General features: G+C 45.7%; 1 protein-coding gene across 1 annotated transcript in view; it reads left to right on the top strand.

The window, feature by feature from the left end:
* LPXN (leupaxin) overlaps window positions 1-20,719 on the top strand; it is a 39,806-nt gene extending 19,087 nt beyond the window's left edge. The window contains exons 4-9 of the mRNA XM_055424175.2: window positions 175-274; window positions 3,910-4,077; window positions 5,954-6,127; window positions 6,229-6,310; window positions 18,263-18,411; window positions 19,365-20,719. Coding sequence (XP_055280150.2) covers window positions 175-274; window positions 3,910-4,077; window positions 5,954-6,127; window positions 6,229-6,310; window positions 18,263-18,411; window positions 19,365-19,634 — 943 coding nt within the window. The 3' untranslated portion in view covers window positions 19,635-20,719. The remainder of the gene's footprint in view (window positions 1-174; window positions 275-3,909; window positions 4,078-5,953; window positions 6,128-6,228; window positions 6,311-18,262; window positions 18,412-19,364) is intronic.

The raw sequence follows: 20,719 nt of genomic DNA, 5'->3' as shown, positions 1-20,719 counted from the left end.
GAGGAGCCTGGTGGGCTACAGTCCATGGGGTCTGAAAGAGTCGGAGATGACTGAAGCAACTTAGCATGCACGCAAAGGACTAATAGTTAAAATCGCATTTTCTGGTATTTTATGCACCGTCTAGCGCTTATTTGAGTTTTGATGTGTTGGTGTGATTTTCTTTCCTCCTTACAGTGAGATTCGAGAGCCAAAGGAATCTCCACCAGCTTCTAAAACCTCAGCAGCTGCACAGTTGGATGAGCTGATGGCCCATCTGTGTGAGATGCAACGTCAGGTGAGCACAGTCTGGCACAGCCCGCAGGGCTTCTCTCTGTGGACCTCCGCCCTGCTCTCCCGCTTCAGAGACTCTCCGAAGTCCTTACTGATTCTGCCGGACTCAGTTTAACTCAGTGGATGAGCTTCCTCAAGCACAGCTGATTTACAGCGTGTTGTGTTCGTTTCAGGTGTTCCGCAAAACGATTCAGTTCTGTACCTCCATCTATATCTGTATCTGACTTTTTTATGTCACAGGTTATTACAAACTATTGAGTACGGTTCCCTGTGCTGCACAGTGTATGTCCTTGTTGGTTGTCTGTGTTATATATAGTAATGTGTCCATGGTAATCCCAAACTCCTGATTTATCCCTCCCACCCTTTACCCCCAAATGTGCTAAGCCACTTCAGTCGTGTCCGACTCTCTGCGACCCCATGGACCAGAGCCCGCCAGGATCCCCTGTCCACGGGATTCTCCAGGCACGGATACTGGAGTGGTTGTCATTTCTACTCCAGGGGTCTTCCCGACCCAGGGGTGGAACCCTCGTATCTTACATTTCCTGCATTGGCAGGCAATTCTTTGTCATTAGCGCCACCTGGGAAGCCTTTTACCCCCTTGGTAACCACACTTTTTTATTTCTTTCAGTCTATGGGTTTATTTCTGTTTTGCATGTAAGTTCATTTGTGTTGGGTTTTTTTTAGATGTCTTATCTGGATATAAAAGACTCTGCGATACAGGTTCTGATCTCAAGGGGCTTGGAGTGTGCTTGATAAAATGAGACATAAGACTTGGTGACATTTATTAGACTAAAAGAGAGACTGTTTGCACTAAAGCTGGATACAGTGTGGAAAGGCTGTTAGAGGCCTCCCTGAGTTAGACAGAGGAGGCCCACAGCACGCTGGAGCACAGCAAGCGAGGGAAAGCGTGGTTTTGGAAGGAAGGGTGAGTCCTAAACTCTTCCTGAGAAAAAATCCACCCCTCTTGGTCTAGCCTCTGGGCTTCCCTGGTGGCTCAGTTGGTAAAGATATGCCTGCAATGCGGGAGACCTGGGTTTGATCCCTGGGTCGGGAAGATCTCCTGGAGAAGGAAATGGCAGCCCACTCCAGTATTCTTGCCTGGACAGCGGAACCTGGCGGGCTACAGTCCACGGGGTCGCAAGAGTCGGACTCGACTGAGCAACTACACCACCGCCACCATAGTTGATCAACGGTGTGGTGATTTCAGGAGCACAGCGAAGCGACTCAGTCACATAGACACACGCATCCTCTTTCAAGTCCCTTTCCCATTTAGGTTATTACAGAATATTGAGCCAGAATTCTTAAGGCAGAGAATCCAGCCATTCTGAATTGGTTGGGGTATTTGATCTGCACACCTGAAGTGACTATGAAGTAATTTCAAGGCAGTGTATAGAAATGAGTGTGATTTGAAGGGCAGGGATCTTTGTGGCTCACCTTTGGCTTTCCAGAGCTGTTTCTGATACATTATGAATAATGCGTATTATTAGAGAGACAATGAATAAATATCAGAAACAAGTTTTTTTAAAAATATTTACAATAAAGCTGAGTGCATTCCTTATCGCACTGTATATCTGAAAATTGTTGTTTAGTTGCTAAATTGTGCCAATTATTTTACAACCCCATGGACTATAGCCCACCAGGAGCCTCTGTCCTTGGGATTTCCCAGGCAAGAATACTGGAGTGGGTTGCCGTTTCCTTCTCCAGGGGATCTTCCCGACTCCAGAATGGAAGCTGCATCTCCTGCAGCGGCAGGCGGATTCTTTACCACTGAGCCACCAGGGAAGCCCAAATCTGCAAATACTAGGGAAAAACAATCTACATTAGCAGTTTTAATTGTATGATGTTTTTAAATTGATTTAGCATGTGTCTTAGTTTATTTACATTTAAAAATTTATGTTTATGTTTTGAATTAGCCATACCTTTACACTATACAAAAATCCAGAGTACAACAGTGTACAGTGAAGTGTTCCCAGCCATCCAGGTCTGCCCCCTGGAGACTCAGTATTTTCTGTTTTTCACGTAATCCTTTCAGAAGCACTCTGAAATACACCAGCAAATAGATGTAATTGTATATATAGACACAGACATGTTGCTGTGTTTTTACTTAGTCACTTTCAGGCCTTTTTGGTGTTAACCTTTAGAACACTCATCTCTTGAGCATTAACTAACATTATATAATAGGAGAGGAAGGAAATGTGTCAAATGGTAAGTTTCTTGAAGGGAAATGAGCATTTTGGATTAGTGAGATAGTGGGAGGTTGTCCCAGGCAGAGGCCTGAAGGCAAATGGTAACATCACTTTGGGGAGACTGCTGCGAGCCTGGCTGGCTTTCAACAATGCGGGCTTTTTACTGAGTAATCAAAGATGAAGTCAGAAAGGCAAAGTGAGGGCAGTGGATGGGAGACGCAGCGTCCATCTGACGCTGCAACTTCAGTGCCTGAGGCCATGGAGAAGCACTGCGGTCCTCTGGCCCGGAAGTTTCAGAGTCTGGAAACTGGGAGTTCTAAGAAGAGTTGGGCAACTGTTCTGTCATTTGAAGTTTTCCCTTTGAATGTTTTATCACAGCTGCACTGGAGTGTCTCTTTAATAAATCCAACCCGTCACCAAGTTTTATCTGAGGACCTCTCACCACCTTCTCCACCGTCACTGGCCCAAGTCATTTCTGATCCGAGCCGTTTTGAAAGTCTGCTACCTAGCGAGCGCCTCTCATTCCACTCTTGCTGTCCACACCTAGCTCCTCACTCAGCTACCGCAGGGAGCTTGTGAATCAGATTCTTTCCCTCTCATGCTTGAAGCGCCCTAATGGTTCCATCACCCTTGGAATAAAACCGGAGCTTGATTAAATAACAGCAATTATTTATTTGTATTAATCAAACCGAAGCTTTGTCCTGCGGGCTCCACGTGATCACTGCCTCTGCTCCCATTGTTTTCTCCTGCCTCCCTCATCCTCAGTCCCAGCCCTGCTGCCCTCTTTTTACTTTTTATGTGTCAGCCTGTCTCTGGGCCTGCCTTCCCTCTAGAATGCTTCCCTCACAACTATCAATATTTCTGTGTCTCAGTGCGTCACTCAAATACTGCTCGAGGGCCAGCCCCGTAGCCGTCTCCGATCGCCCTCATCTGAATCAGTTCTTCTCACCACCCCACTCTCCGCCTGTTGTCTCAACGCATAATTCATATCTCTAACCTGACATCGTATCGTCTGTTACTTCTTTAATTGCTTGCTGTCTGTTACTCAGAGAAGATAGATTCCATGAGGGCAGACACTTGGTTAGTCTTGAGGATTGCTCTCCACCACGAGTCTAGCTCAGTGAGTGGCACAAACCAGATGCCCAATAAACACTGCAACATAAATGGATAAAAAGATGAATTGTTGACCTGCAGTCATCATAAGAGATAAGGTATCATCTTCCTACTTTCAACTTCCTGCTGCCAGAAGAGATTTGCAAACAGGAAGACTAGTCAGAGTTCATTCAGCCTGAGGAACTTAGAATGAAAGGGAGATTAAAGCATTTTTTTTTTTTTTTGGTGTTGCAATGTTGCATTCTTCCAGCGCCTTGCAGGAAGTTCAGGGAAAGACTAAGAGATGGTGCAGAAGATGCCAGTGAGGATGACTCTCTTCATGGTTCTCTTCTTGGTACAGGTTACAGTGAAAGCAGATGCCAGCAAGAAACCCGTATCCGACAAGCAGGATCACAAGGCCTCCCTGGACTCCATGCTGGGAGGCTTGGAGAAGGACTTGCAGAACCTGGGAATTGCCACAGTACCCAAGGGCCACTGTGCCTCCTGCCAGAAACCGATCGCTGGAAAGGTGGGGCGGGCCAAGACACCGATGCCTTGGCCGTCCGCGTCTGTGTGTGTGTCGGTCTCTACCCTCCAAGGACTGCGCTTTCTTCTTATGACCTAAGACAATTTAGTAACACTTACTGATCCTTTACAGTGCTCCGGGTGTGGGACTGAGCGCTGTACAAGTCTTCTTTTATTTAATGGTTGCATTATCCCTTCAATCCTGAGTCAGGAAGATCCCCTGGAGGAGGGCATGGCAGCCCACTCCAGTGTTCTTGCCTGGAGAATCCCATGGACAGAGGAGCCTGGCGGGCTACAGTCCATGGGGTCGCAAAGAGTCAGACACGACTGAGCGACTGAGCACACACACACACACAGAGCCCTTCAAAGGTTACACACAGATACACACAGCCCTTCAAAGGTTACACACACACACACACACAGCCCTGCAAAGGTTACACACACACACACACACACACACACACAGCCCTTCAAAGGTTACACGCACACACACACACACAGCCCTTCAAAGGTTATACACACACACACACACAGCCCTTCAAAGGTTACACACACACACACACACACACAGCCCTTCAAAGGTTACACGCACACACACACACACAGCCCTTCAAAGGTTATACACACACACACACAGCCCTTCAAAGGTTACACGCACACACACACACAGCCCTTCAAAGGTTATACACACACACACACACACACACAGCCCTTCAAAGGTTACACACACACACACACAGCCCTGCAAAGGTTACACGCACACACACACACAGCCCTTCAAACGTTATACACACACACACGCAGCCCTTCAAAGGTTACACACACACACACACAGCCCTGCAAAGGTTATACACACACACACACAGCCCTTCAAATGTTATACACACACACACACACACACAGCCCTTCAAGGTTACACACACACACACACACAGCCCTTCAAAGGTTACACACAAACACATACACACAGCCCTTCAAAGGTTACACACACACACACACACAGCCCTTCAAAGGTTACACACACACACACACAGCCCTTCAGTGGTTACAGCTCTTTGTAAAGATGAGGAAACTGAGGGCCCAGGGTCATTAACTGACATGTTCCGGGTCTAGTAAGAGGTCGATGTAAGATCCCAATCTAGGAGATTCTGGCTTGAGAGTTCGAGCTCGGAACCGTTTTCCTCTACTTCCTTATGGAGAATAACTTTCCCTCTGCTCCCCTGGTTCAAATCTTCCCAGTGCAAAGTGACTGATTATGACTTTCAGCCGCTCTCAGCATCATGGCAGGACCACAAATTCCTGCTTGGGCACCATCCTTCATCCAAGGCATTACAAAGGGCGTTGAGACCTGACTTTCCACAGGGCGTGAGATGAGGTGTCCAGATTAGAGGAATAGAAACTGTCACTGGTCTTCTCGAGTTCCGGGGACCCCTTCCAGGCCGAGCCTGTCGCCCTTCACCATGCTCTATTCCGTGTCCGCAATTTTCTGGGGGCAGTATAGCAGAATGAGCATTTGTAAGTCGGGAAAGTGGACACCATGCCATTACCCGTGAAGTATGGACCACAGGTGAAGGGAGTGGCAGCCCACTTCAGTACTCCTGCCTGGAAATGCCAGGGACAGAGGAGCCTGGTGGGCTGCAGTCCATGGGGTCGCACAGAGTCGGACATGACTGAGCGACTCACACACACACACACACACACACATACACACCCATGGACCACAGGCCGCGTGAGTGCACCCAAGGTCTTGGCCTCAGTGTGGCGTAACTGCAGGGGTGTCGTTTCCATGGGTGCTGTTGAAAGAGCACGGCCCAGAGTCACGCACACCGCGGACCCCCGAGTGCCCGGGCCCCCACGCCAGGCTTTGCTTCACCCTGCAGGTGATCCACGCGCTGGGGCAGGCCTGGCATCCCGAGCACTTCGTGTGCGCCCACTGCAAGGGGGAGATCGGCGCCAGCCCTTTCTTCGAGCGGAGCGGCCTGGCCTACTGCGCGGAGGACTACCACCGTCTGTTCTCTCCGCGCTGCGCCTACTGCGCCGCGCCCATCCTGGACGTGAGTGAGCCCCCTGCCCCGCCGTCGCGCGGTTCCTGTCAGAGCCCGGCTCGTGCTTTACGGCTCTGCAGCCTCCTAATCGCCCTCCGTTGCTTTTCCAGAAAGTGCTGACGGCCATGAACCAAACCTGGCACCCCGAGCACTTCTTCTGCGCTCACTGTGGAGAGGTCTTCGGCGAAGAAGGTACTGCCCGGGTGCTTACAGAGGACCAGCAGGGCTTTTCCCTGGTCTTCTCTGCTGGTCCTGGGTCCTGCCTCCAGCACCCAGGTGCCCCTTTTTGTACCAAACGCCATCCCTTCCTACCTGATCTGACATTGATACCTTTTGCTTAAATGAAAATTTTAAATCAAAGTCATACAAATGCATAGTTTAAAATGCAAATACTACGCCAAGAGTAATATTAAAAAAGAACACTCCCTTGCTTTTCCTGTTTCCACCCCCAAGTCCAGTTCTCCTCTCTCAATATTTTAGCTTCTTCTATTATTTACTTGGGCTTTCCAGGTGGCGCTAATGGTAAAGAACTTGCGTGCCAATGCAGGAGACGCAGTTTCCATCCCTGGACCGGGAAGATCCCCTGGAGGAGGGCATGGCACCCCACTCCAGTATTCCTGCCTGGAGAATTCCATGGACAGAGGAGCCTGGCGGGCTACAGTCCATGCGGTCGCAAAGAGTCGGACATGACTGAGCGACTAAGCACAGCACTGCACATTATTTCCTTGTATATTTTAAATAGTATATTCCTCTATATGGATTTTTTGTCCAATTTTCCCCATGACGTGTTAACTTTCTACCAAGAGAGATAAGGATTTAGAAACATTATTACTCCCCCACCCACCCCCGCCATAATTCCCCTCCCCTAGTCTCTCAGTTATAATTAGGTCATCATTATAAGTCAGATCAGTATTCAGTGCGTACATGTTGACAGTCACATAAATATTGCTCACAGCTGAGTCATGTAACAAACTGTGATATAGTACAGTGTGGATTTGGGGGTTTGACTGCCTGGCTCAGATCTGGGCTGTGGCACTTATTAGACATGTGATGTTTAAGTTATTTAACCTTCTTTGGAGCTCACTTTGCTCATGAGTGAAATGGACCTAATAATAATGCTTACTTTAGGACTTCCTTCCTGGTCCAGTGGTGAAGACTCTGCGCTTCCAATGCAGGAGCGTGGGTTCGATCCTGGTTGGGAATCTAAGCTCTCATATGCCATGTGGCATGACCAAAAAGATTTTTTGTTTAAGAAAAGATGATAATGCTTACTGTATAGGGTCATTAGGAGGATTTTAAGAGACAATGTCAATGTTTGCAGCAGTGCCTGGCACGCGAAGACTGATAATGAAGTTGATGATCATCTCTTGGTGTTCTTTTCATACACATGTGTTATTTCCTGAAATTAACATCTGGGTCCATTTTTCATTAGCTTAATTCTCATTGTAAGTATCACTAAGTTATCTGACAGAGCTGTGAAATCCTTCTCAAAATGGTCATCCACTTCTGATAATACATCAGTTCCATTCGTTTCTTTTTTTTTTTTTCTTGGAGATATCTGTTCAGGAGACTTTCATCCTTCTGCTCCAGCCTGCCTGCTGAGAAGCAGTACTTTATCTCAGGAATCCCTGGTACTAAATCCTTTCCTCTGTCTTTGAATATGTATAACTGCTTTTATTTTGGTGGAGCATACTCTCCAGTAGCTCCTGGTAAAAGCTTTGAAATCTTGAGCATCTGAAAATATCTTGTTTACCTTAAGTGTCCTGGACATAGAATTCTAGGTAGAAACTATTACCCTCAACATTCTGAAGACATTGCTCTACTGTCTTCCAGCCTCCATGGCTGAAAAAGTTTTTTTATTCAGATTTTGTTCTTATTCCTGACCCTTTCTACGTGACCTATTTCTCCCCTGTTGCAGGCTTTTTACTGCCTTCTGTTTTCTGCATTGTCTTGATTTTTTTTCCCCTGACTTCTTCTTTTTATGTTTGTTTTGGACCAATATGACTCATATATGAAATCAGAAAGCTTCTTTTTCTTTTCCTGTCCTTTTAGAATTACTTCACGGGGAAAGTTCTCTTCTAAATAAAAATTTGAGGCAGTCTTATGTCTTTTTGATTATTCTTAATGAACTACTCTAAATAGAGAATCAATTTAAGACACAAAATACAAATCCAAGTCCTTAGGTAATTCATTCCGTGTGATAACTAAAGCCTCCAACTTACTTAAAGTGACAGCTACTCTCTTCCTGGTGGGTCCCTTACGCTGCAGGAGGCCAGGGGAGAGGACTCTGGCTGCTCTTTGGTCCTCTCCCTGCTTTTATTCTCACCCCCATTGCTAATCCCCATGGCCGACCCCTCCAGGGTTGAAACAGGGGTAGGAGGGTTTAGCCTAGAGGGCAGAAAAGTCCTAAGTTGTCTAATTTGCTTTGAACTCTCTGGGCTTGGCATATATTCAACTCTGACTTTCTTCTTCTTGTTTAGTTGCTAAGTCGTGTCTGCCTCTTTTGCGACTCTATGGACTGCAGCCCACCAGGCTCCTCAGTCCATGGGATTTTCCAGGCAAGAATACTGGAGTGAGCTGCCATTTCCTTCTCCAGGGGATTTTCCTGACCCAGGGATTGAACCCGGGTCTCCCGCGTCACAGGCAGACGCTTTACCTTCTGAGCCGCCAGGGAAGCTGGCTAGAATGACTGCGCTTGATCTCAGGTGCCTCTCTCTATTCAGCCGCGGCAGGCCCTTTAACCAGACTCTCACCTGTGGGTGTTTTCCGGGGATGAGTCAGATGCCATCAGCTGTACCCCGCGCCTGGCAGGGCACCCATGCCCGGCTCTCGGAGTGGCCCTGTAGCAGTCCCGCTCTTGGCTTGCGGCTCCCCGGGGCCGCACCTCGTGCCTCTTGACGACGGTGGGGAGCACACACAGCACAGCTTTCTCAGAGCAACCCCTGTCTCGGTTTCCCTCTCTCTTTGTTGCCGTTCAGTGGTTCAGTCGTGTCCCACTCTCTGCGACCCCACGGACCGCAGCACACCAGGCTTCCCTGTCCTTCCCCATCTCCCGGGATTTCCTCTAACTCACGGACATTGAGCTGGTGATACCCTCCAGCCATCTCATCCTCCATCTCCCCTTCTCCTCCTGCTTTCAATCTTTCCCAGCATCAGGGAAAAGATCTGTTCTCTTTACCTGTTTAGTATCCTGGGTGTAAGTGAAGAGTCCAGGATTTGTGCAGAGAGTCTGTAACTGTCTACTGTGACGGACATCTTGCCGCCCACTTTGAACTTTGACATCACGTCTTGATGCCCTTATCCCATTGCGCTGGTCTTTGCCAAGTGCTGCTGGCCTTTGCTTGCCCATTCTTTACCTAAGAATGAATAAGACACTTTAATGCTAGCTGGAAGCTCTGCGGGTAAGGCGGAACACGCTGACTGGTGGGCTGGTACTGCAGGACCCTTGAATATTAATATTTTAGGTCTTCTGTCTTGAATAAATTTTATCAAAGAGTTGTGCTGTCAGCTTTACAAAAATTAGTAAAAGGGATTAGGGAATGGGGTTTTTACCATTCAGTATGCCATTCTAAAGGAGATCGATCCTGGGTGTTCATTGGAAGGACTGATGCTAAAGCTGAAACTCCAATACTTTGGCCACCTCATGCGACGAGTTGACTCACTGGAAAAGACTCTGATGCTGGGAGGGATTGGGGGTGGGAGGAGACGGGGATGACAGAGAATGAGATGGCTGGATGGCATCACCTACTCGATGGACATGAGTTTGAGTGAACTCTGGGAGTTGGTGATGGACAGGGAGGCCTGGCGTGCTGTGATTCATGGGGTCACAAAGTGTCGGACACGACTGAGTGACTGAACTGAACTGATGCCAACTTTTATTTAATTCCCATTTTTTACTAAAAAACATAGAACTTTAATTCCATCAGGCTTCCCTGGTAGCTCAGATGGTAATGGCTCTGAGCTGCCTTGTGGCTCTGCCTGCAATGCAGGAGACCTGGCTTCGATCCCTGGGTCAGGAAGATCCCCTGGAAAAGGGAACGGCAACCCACTCCAGTGTTCTTGCCAAGAGAATCCATGGATGGAGGAGCCTGACGGGCTATAGTCCATAGAGGTGCAAAGAGTTGGACAGGGCTAAGTGACTAATACTTTTAGTAGAAAGCTTGACTTCTTTTCTGATAATAAATGTCCAGTATCCCTGAACATTGAGACACTCTGACTTGAAATTTACAGAAATAATCATTGCATCTTATGGTTCGGATATGGGAATATGATTTTCTGACAGTTCTTCAGACTTTCAACCAATCCTGCTTCCAGCCTTCAAGACTATTTTATGAATTTAAAATAATCTCAGCATGAGCCCCTTTGATGTTTTGGAGCTCAGGATGGTTGAGGGGTTTTTTGGCCATGTCACTCAGCGTGCGGGATGTGGGAGCTTCGTTCCCTGACTAGGGATCAGACCCTGTCCCCTGCAGTGGAAGCGCAGAGTGTTAACCACTGGACCACCAGGGAGCCCGAGGATGGCTTCAGTTTTACCAGCATCTCCCTCTTTAATTTTCTAGGTTTCAGGTTTTTGTTGCTGTTGTTTGTTTTGTTTTGTTTCTGCCAAGCTAGGTCCACTCTAACACCTACTTTAAATTTTAGACGATTTTGATATTTCACCTGTGGCATGGTCTTCCCTTTTCTCTATTTTCCCGTGAATCCTTCTGTTTTAAATAATTCTTTACCTGTTGTGATAGTGATGAGTCAAGAGGGTATGAAGGTAAACCCCGTGTTATGCTAGTTCTCCTGGAGGTCAGGTCTTAAATATCAGGCAGGTTAACATGTATGTGTGCTAAGTTGCTTCAGTCGGGTCCAACTCTTTGTGATGCCACTGACTCCAGCCTGCCAGGCTCCTCTGCTCACGGAATTCTCCAGGCAAGAATACTGAAGTGGGTTTCCATGCCCTCCTCTAGGGATGGAACCCGACCCAGGGATCGAACCCACATCTCTTATGCCTCTTGCATTGGCAGGCAGTTTCTTTACCACTAGTGCCACCTGGGAAACCCTATGTATATTCCTGAATATTATTCATTTAATCCCCAGCACAACTTTGGGAGAATAATTTCACCAAGTATTAGATGGAAGCACTGAGCATCAGGGAGGTAAATTCTTTTTTTTTTTTTTTAAGTCATGCAGCTAGAAAATCAAAGACCTGGAATTTAGACTCAGGTCTCATTTCTGCAAGTTCTGTGTTTTTTTCTGCACCATTATAACTGCCCCCTGATGGAGACTGAACCCCTCTTCTGCTGTTGAGTTTCTACTTTCTTGGCACAAACACAGTACAGTCTATTTGAAGACAGACCTGGGTGGAGTAGCACCGATAAGATCCACTGGCGAAGTGCTTTGTAGTCATTTGCTCACTCACTGAAGCTTGTTCAGTGCTTTTCACAAATCATTAGGTCTTTCATTTTTAGATTGCACTTTAGTTAAACAGCATTTTTCATTGAGATTTAATCTAAGTCATGGTCAACTTATATTGCACTGGTTGCCATAGAAGTCTGAGGGTTTGTTGGGTGAGAGTCAGCAAGTGAATACGTCCCATGGATAGTTATCACGTAGAAGATGCCTGAGAGCAGACAACAGTGCAGACATATTTCAAGAAGAGACATAAGTTAAACACAAAAGAAAAATACCCTATCCATAGGATAACCAGAAAGTGCCTTGAAGGTAGCTAGTTCGTATTGTTTTTGGCTTGGGCCCCTTCTAAGTAGACAAGGCTGACTTGGTCATTTATGACTTTATATAATCAATATGAAGCTACGCTTAAAGCATATTTATTGAGACAAGTGACAAAAAAGGTCCTTTACTAAGCAGAAGCTCCTCTTGGGTTGTATGTTTGCTTGCATCCATTGTTTCCTGTAAATGCGCCTCCTGCCATATGGTTAGTCCATTAATTAGGTGGCATCCTGCCTGGCCCCAAGTCACATAGTCACACACGAAGTTTCTGTAATGACAGCGCAACCGCTGAGCCTCCTGGGAAATTAAATTCATCTGCATTTTTGTTTCAGTTCAGAGGATTCCTCTCTAAGGCACACGTTGCTAAGCACACCAGCCCTTAGCATCCTCCCATAGGGACCGGGTCCCCAGTGCCTGTGTCTTCCTCTTTAATTGTTTATTATCCAGGCCACTCTGGTGTCCCCTAATTTCCCCGGTGGCTGCGAGCCTCGCCAGAGTACAAACACCCTTCTTCTCTGGAAGGTACTTTTGCAAATTGTTAGTGTTTCTTATCTGTCCTCCAGAGTAATTGGCCCCGGAGAGAGCCTCCAGAAAAGTTAAGTGCTGAAACTTTCTCAATTTGTGGATTACTCACTGTGGGGGTTTCACAGGAAGCTAGGCTGATTGCTTTGAGTCCTCTCCTGGGGCTCACCTGAGCTGAAACAGAGGCTGTTACTTCCCTACTGTCTCATGCTTGAGACCAGCTACCCTGTAAATGCCTAGACGAGGGTCATTCCGGGAAGCCGGCCTGTCTCACAATTTTCTCAAGTAACACCTACTTCTATGCAAGCTCAGTTCTATCCCATTTGTTTTATGAAACATCAGCATCAGCTTGGGGACTTGTCAAGCATGCAGAGTTTCGAGCCCCAGCCCAGACCGACTGAATCAGAAGAGCTGGGTGGGATGGGGCCACGCAGTCGCGCATTGACCAGTTCTCCAGGTGACGGATGCGTGCTATAGCCTGTGTGCCGCAGAAGCGAGAAAGATGGCTGTGGGCGTTGGTTTGCTTGGCTTCCCCTGATGGCTCAGCAGGTAAAGAATCGGTCCGCAATGCAGGTGACACAGGAAACGCAGGTCCAGTCCCTGGGTCGGGAGGATCTCCAGTATTCTTGCCTGGAAAGTCCCATGGGCAGAGGAGCCTGGTGGACCACAGTGCAAAGGACTGCAAAGAGTCAGGCGCACCTGAAGCTACTTAGCATGCCCGCTCTCAGTTTGTCCTTGATCGGACTCTGGACGTTCTTTGACAAAGGGAACAATTGAGCTCTTCTTCGTCTCAGAGGCAGAAAAGAGGACACAGCACAGCCTGAAAAATTAATTGGTTTATATTCTTAGACCTAGAGGCCTCAGAAATCTATTAAATTGTCCGCTTTTCAAAGAAAGCATATTTGAACAAGGCAAGGCATGTCACAAAATGACCCAAGGTTATGGACCACTGCAGCTGCACGATTTGGGTTTGAACCTCTGGCGTCTCCTGTTGCCTTTTTTGGATCTGGTTGCTGCTATCAAAGTGTGTCTCTAGAAGTAATGTTTCTTGTGTGTTGCTTACATGCTGTTTGAGTGGGGCGCAGTTAGAGAGTTCTTCTGTTTACCAAATTATTGGGTCATGAAATTTGAGCTCAGCTTATACTTGCAGTTCCCATGGAGAGATCAAGGTGACAACGCGTTTAAGGTCAGGGGTGTGACATCCAAGTTGGACTTTGAAGTTAGGCCTGGATTTGAATCAGTTCCTCTACCGCCTAGTTGGTTATTTGTAATTTCTCTGAGCTTCCCTTTTCTCCCTTGTAAAATGGGAAGGTTGCTATGAAGAATCTAATTTTGATTTAGTCCTGTAGGGAGAATCCTCAGGTGGAAACAGTAAAACAGTAGGTGCTGCAAAAATGGCGTTGCTACTGGTCCTCTTTGTTTTAGGTGGAATCTCCTTGTAAATGCTAAGCAGAGTTTCTTCTAGAAAAGTTCACCTGGTTATACATGTTCTAGTTAATCTTGATGCGGGGCGACCCTCTTCTGAAGCCGATGGTCTCAGCCTTGCTGCTGTAGCGCTGTTCACAGGTCTGCTAATTCGAGGCATGTGTTTTGAGCAGCTTCTCATGTGTATCAGGTACTATTCTAGGAACTAGGGAGACGGTGACGAAAAACAAAGTCCCTGCGTTCGTGGTGCGCATGTTCTAGTGAAAAAGAGACAGCAGTCAAAGTAGCCAACTAACTGATTAACGAACTCACTCTGACCTTAGGAGAGGGGCTGAGGGAGCGTAAGAGGGCTCTGCTTGAAATAAAGTGGTCTAGCTGTTGTTCCCTTAAGCAGACCCCTGAGTTAAGGGAAGAACCAAACCATCTGGGTGTCTTAGGAAATGATTTTTGAAGCAGAAGGAATATATCACACGAATAAGTGCTTGAGGGTGAATCAGTTTATTATATTTTTCTTTTTTTTAATGTGAAGATAATAAGACCTTGCATAAAATTTTATTTGTAATCTATTAACTTCTTAACCTAGTGCAACAAAAAATTTGTCCTACCAATATTTTTCTACATTTATTAATATTTATGTATATATAAAAGGTACAGTATACCTGAAATTCCTTTTTGTCCACTTAAGCATTTTCCCATGTTGTTTAATAGTTTTATAATAATTTTAATAATATCAGTTATTCCATCAGGGCTTCATGTAGACAAATTTTAAAAGATTATATGCCTGACAATGTTTACTAAAGCATTATTTATAGTTCCAAATACTGAAAACAACTAAATGTATTTGTAACAATATATTTAGATTGCTTCTATTGCCTTAGTAGAGCTGTAATGACTATCTTTAAACTTAGAATTTTCTTCTATTGAATTATTTATATAGATTAATTTCTAGGATCGAGATATTTATATATTTTAAAAATACTGATACACATTATCAAATGACTTTCTATAAGAATAATGGAATAGTAACATTTATCTTTGTCACTAGGAATATAAAACTATGTGAATACCTTCATATGTTTTGCAGCATTGAGTATTTATTTATTTAACACTGTTTTCACTACTTAGCTAATTTGAAATTAAACTACTAATTAGCAAAACTTGGAACTTCAATACTTTCTTTCATGTGTCATTCTTAATCATAATGCTGAACACAGTACCCCTAAAAGTATTTCTTCTTGTGCTAGTTGTCTATTTGTGAAGCAGACTTATTTCAAAGATTTTTAAAAGCAGTCACCATGGGTCTCTTATCTCGCATCATCTGGACACAGGATCTTTAAGAGCCAGGGGTTTTCTAGTCTGCACATAACAGTGACCATTTCAAGTATTAAAACGAAAGCACTTATACCTCAACACATTTATTTTTAAACTTTTTATTATGGAAATTTCAATAAATACCAACATTTTGCCAAGCAGATCTAACCACTAATAAACCACCTAGCCTTTTCTTCTGAGGGAATAATTTAAAAGCAAATCCTAAAAACCACATCATCTCACCATTAAATACTTAAGCAAACGTCATCTCCAACTGATAAACACCCTTCATACTTCACAAAATTAACAGTTCCTTATTTTCATTTAAAACCCACATCCCAGTTTCTCAAGTTTCAACTTATTCAGTTGCTTTGTTTGAAGCAGGATCCAAGCGAGATCCTTTATGTGCCTTTGACTGCTTTAGCCCTGAAAAGTTTTGAATTCTGTAACAATCCTTCCTTCCTTTTTTGTAGCATTGATTCATTAAAAAAAAAACCTATGTTCTATAAAATGTCCCATATTCTTCATTTGACTGGCTTCATGATGAAGTTTACCTTATTTGCTCTATCTTCATCTGACCCCACCTTCTCCTGTATTTTGTGTAGATTGTTAATTTAGACCTGGAGACTTGATTCAGTTTAGGCTTAGTATTTAGGGGAGAATCAGGAGAAGGCAATGGCAAGCCACTCCAGTACTCTTGCCTGGAAAATCCCACGGACAGAGGAGCCTGGTAGGCTTCAGTCCATGGGGTCGCTACGAGTCAGACATGACTGAGCGACTTCACTTTCACTTTTCACTTTCACACATTGGAGAAGGAAATGGCAACCCACTCCAGTGTTCTTGCCTGGAGAATCCCAGGGACGGGGGAGCCTGGTGGGCTGCCGTCAATGGGGTCACACAGAGTCGGACACAACTGAAGTGACTTAGCAGCAGCAGCAGCAGCAGGTCGTAGATACTGGCTGCTGTGTACTCCTTGTTGAGTCATATCTAGAGGTATGTAATGACTGGTTGGCCTGCTTTTGAATAATGAAAGTGTTACCTGCTCAGTCGTGTCTGACTCTTTACTACCCCGTGGACTGTAGCCCGCTAAGCTCCTCTGACCTTGGAATTCTCCAGGCAAGAATACTGGACTGGATTGTCATTCCCTTCTCCAGGGGATCTTCCGACCCAGGCACTGAACCCAGGTCTCCTTTATTGCAGGTGGATTCTTTACCGTTTGAGCCACCAGGGAAGCCTGACCTGCTTTTACTGATGCTAAGACTGACCACTGGTTGCAAGCAGTGTCAGGCTCACCCCTCCATTTTCAAGTTCCTTTTTGATGGTCATGCCTATTACCAGTGATCTCAGTTGTAAAATGGTGACTTTTCCATCGCTCTTTCAGCATTTATTAGATGGGATTATATAAACAGTACCATTTCATCATTAGCTATTTAGTTATCTTGAAATACATCTCATACAGGAAAACTGAAAAAAATGTTTTACTATGAATAAATGGTTTTATCATGAATAAATGCTTTTATAACCTTATTGAGAAAAGTTTAAAAGATTTTAGTAGCTCTTTTTAGAATACAGCCTATGTATAAATAAATTGCACAGTCAAAATACTGTGTTTTAAAGCCATTGAATGAATTATTGCCTTCTTTAGTCACGTTATCAATTTGATGTATGGTTAATTTGCTAAAACTTGATTAAAATTTTAGAGATTGATTTTTCTTTTACGTTTTATAAAACAATAATTGAAATCGTATATCCAGTTGGAAGCCCTTGCTTTAGTTATGTTTTTCCGATAAATAGGTGCAGATATCTTCCTCCCTTTCTCCTTGTTCTTTGTCTTTGCTAATGATCTTTTTTGGCCACACGTAAGTCATTCCGATATATTTTTAATGTAGCTAAATTTATTAATCTTTAACTTCCTTTTGAAATTTGAGCCAATTTTATCACAGTTCTCTAATCCCCAGTTAAAGAGGAGCCCATCCATTCAAAAAGCACATTCTTCGTTTATTTGGGCTGTGCTGGGTCTTCCTCACCGTGAGGGCCGCTCCCCAGTTCTGACAGGCGGGGCTCCTCTCTAACTGCGGGGCGCGGGCTTCTCCCCGCAGTGGCTTCCCTTGTCATGGAAGGTGGGCTCGAGGGTGCTCGGGCTCCAGCAGCTGCAGCCCGGGCTCTAGAGCACAGACTCAATAGTCGTGGCGCACGGGCTCAGTTGCTCCGTGACAGGTGGGATCTTCCCAGATCAGGGGTCTAACCGAGTCTCGTGCATTGGCAGGTGCAGTCTTCACCGCTGAGCCACCAAGGAAGCCCCCGTCCATTTCTAAGTCACGTGTTTGTACAGTTAGAATTATTACATTTGGGTTTTGCAATTTGGAAATTATTCTTTAATATTGCTTTCTTTTTAAATATTAGTCACTTTTCTCCCCCCAGGATACTGTTTTAGATACTGGGGATTATCAAGTGACCAGACCAAGTATACTTAGTTTCTTTCAGAGCAGACATTCCAGTGAGAGAGAAAAGGCAATGAAAAAAAGATGACGAGATAGATACAGGCTGCAGAGATTCTCTCTGACTAGAGGACATTTGAGTTGATTTCTGAAAGACGAGGCGGGGCTCCCATATCAAGACCTAGGAATGCAGAGGCCAACGGAATACTTAGTGCAGAGGCGTTGAGGAGGAATAGTCCTTAACTCTTATTAAATGCTTGCCCAAATCAGGCAGGCTTCCCTGGTGGCTTAGTGGTAAAGAGTAGATGTGGGTTTGATCCCTGGTTCAGGAAGATCCCCTGGAGAAGGAAATGGCAGCCCATTCCAGTATTCTTGCCTGGAAGATCCCATGGACAGAGGAGCCTGGGGGGCTGCAGATCATGGAATTGCAGAGACTCGGACACCACTTGGCGACAGAACAACAGCAGATGTGAACCAGGCCCGATTGAGAAACGCGGTAGCTGCACTGTCTCGTGTGCTTCTCGTAGCGGCCCCTGACATGGGTGTCCACTACATGGGTGTCCACTACAGGGGTGTCCACTACATGGGTGTCCACTACAGGGGTGTCCACTACAGGGGTGTCCACGAGCACATTTTGAATGTGGGAGAGTTCCGTCATTGCCCTCTTCTCTGTCTGCACCTTGGTTTAAGGTCTCAAACCGCAAGAGCAAACCCTTGCTTTCCCTGTCTCCAGGCTTTCATGAGAAGGACAAGAAGCCGTATTGCCGGAAGGACTTCCTGGGCATGTTCGCACCCCGGTGCGGGGGCTGCAACCGGCCAGTGCTGGAAAACTACCTTTCGGCCATGGGCACCGTCTGGCACCCAGAGTGCTTCGTGTGCGGGGTGGGTATACTCCCTTATCTTTTGGGTTTCGGGAAAGGCAGGGTTCTCCTTTCTGGGGCGCAGCTGGTAAGAGGGTTCACAGCTCGGGGCGAGAATTTGACAGCGGCTTCTTGAAAGAAATACAAGTATTTGTCAGCCATTAGAAGGAATGAAATGATGCCATTTGCAGCCACATGGGTGGACCTAGAGACTATCTTACTGAGCCAGAGAAGAAGAAATGCAGTATGACACCCTTCTATGTGGAACCTGAAAAGAAATAGGCTGCTGTCCATGGGGTCACAAAGAGTCAGACACAACCCAGCAACTGAAGAGTGACAACAGGAGAAATGAACTGATTTACAAGCAGATGCAAACTCACAGACTTAGAGAGTGCATTCATGCTTGCCGAGGAGGCGGGAGGGTGAGGAGGAGGGAAGTTAGGGAGTCTGGGATGGGTACGCACACCCTGCTGTACTGGAAATGGATAACCAGCAAGGACCTACCGCGTAGCAGGGGGAGCTCTGCTCAGTGTCATGTGGCAGCCTGGATGGGACGGGAGTTTGGGAGAAAATGGATACGTGTTTATGTATGGTTGAGTTCCTTTGCCATCTACCTGACACTATCACCATCTTGTTCATCAACTATGCTGCTGCTGCTGCTGCTAAGTCGCTTCTGTTGTGTCCGACTCTGTGCAACCCCACAGACGGCAGCCCACCAGGCTCCCCTGTCCCTGGGATTCTCCAGGCAAGAACACTGGAGTGGGTTGCCATTTCCTTCTCCATCGGCTATACTCCAATACAAAGTTAAAAGTTTCTTTAAAAAAAGAAACGCGAAACACAACATCCATGTGGGCATTTGCTCGTCTGGTTTGCAGAGGGGCTCTGCACTGGTGGGAAACCAGCAGGGAGTTCCAGGCTGAAATTTTACTTCTTGGCATCTGCACCCCTTGTCTTTCTCTTCCCCCCACCTCCCAGGACTGCTTTGGCTGTTTTTCTACCGGCTCCTTCTTTGAACTGGACGGGCGTCCCTTCTGTGAGCTCCACTACCATCAGCGCCGAGGAACCCTCTGCCACGGGTGCGGACAGCCCATCACGGGCCGCTGCGTCAGCGCCATGGGCTACAAGTTTCACCCTGAGCACTTCGTGTGCGCTTTCTGCCTGACGCAGCTGTCCAAGGGGGTCTTCAAGGAGCAGAATGCCAAGACCTACTGTCACCCCTGCTTCAACAAGCTCTTCCCGGTGTAATCCCAGCTGAACCCACACGCGCCTTCTTCTGATCTGCTGGAAAATTTAAGCCAAGAGAGGGAAGAGTACATTTCTAGTTCCTGACCTTCTTCTGCTCAGTAGGCTTAGAGAGAAAGCAAAGGTGATAGGCAGAGAAGGGAGTGTCTAGAGGTGGCGTGACGAGGCTTCCGGCTTTAAGTTTTGATCTCAAGCCTTTTTTTTTTTTTAAATAATGCTGTTGAATTTTGATCTGGGACCTGCTATCTAGTGCCTCTGCAGGAGTATTTTCACATGCACACGTTCGTTCCACTCCTGTCTTACTCAACTTTCTCCACTTTCACCTCTATTGAGGGTCCTACAGATAGATCTTCTCTGTTTGTCCTTAGGAACTGGGTCTTTTAAGCTACCCCCATTTCCCTGTGACTGACTTTCCCACAATCACTCACTTTGTTCCTTTTTTGGGGGGGGAGGGCTTTGTTTCTTTTTGTTTTTTTAAATAGGAGGATAATTGCTTTACAACATTATGGTGGTCACTGCTCCAGGGCTTTATTCTTGCTATTAGGAATCATGGTGTCACTCTTAAGTTCCTTGTATTTCCCTTCAGTGTATTTCTCCTTTTCAAGAGAAAGTAGATTTTAAGTGGAAAACTTTGACTCCTGACATCACTGATAGATAAAGGAACTTGTGGTTTTAATGACTCAGTGTCACATTAGTTTGGTAAATGAATCTTCTGCTCCACTTGTTGTATGCTGGGCACAATATGCAATTAAGTTTGTATCATGCCTCTTGTTTACTTCCATACAGCGGGCCCTTTTGTTTACATCAGAAGAAATGAAAAGAGGGACTCCTAGTCATTGACTTTTAATTTGGGCCTGTAGCTTTCACTTTATTTTTTTGCACTTAAGTGATTGGTTAAAAGATGGCAATGCTTCTTAAAATTTTTTTCATTGCTTTGTTTACCTTCAGAGGAAAATAATTTCCACTAGGCAGTTGCAAATTCATATTTACATATGCATGCATATCTCCAAACTCATAAAGTGGTATGTATTTGTCCAGTTTTCTTGTATATCAACTGTATCTCAATAAAGCTATTTTAAAAAGTGAAA

Source organism: Moschus berezovskii, chromosome 14 (genome assembly GCF_049115385.1).
Source record: "Moschus berezovskii isolate FMDL1 chromosome 14, NW_MosBer_1.0, whole genome shotgun sequence".
Classification (NCBI taxonomy): Eukaryota; Metazoa; Chordata; class Mammalia; order Artiodactyla; family Moschidae; genus Moschus; species Moschus berezovskii.
Note: the sequence above shows the minus strand (reverse complement) of the source record. Positions and strands in the feature narration are given on the sequence as shown.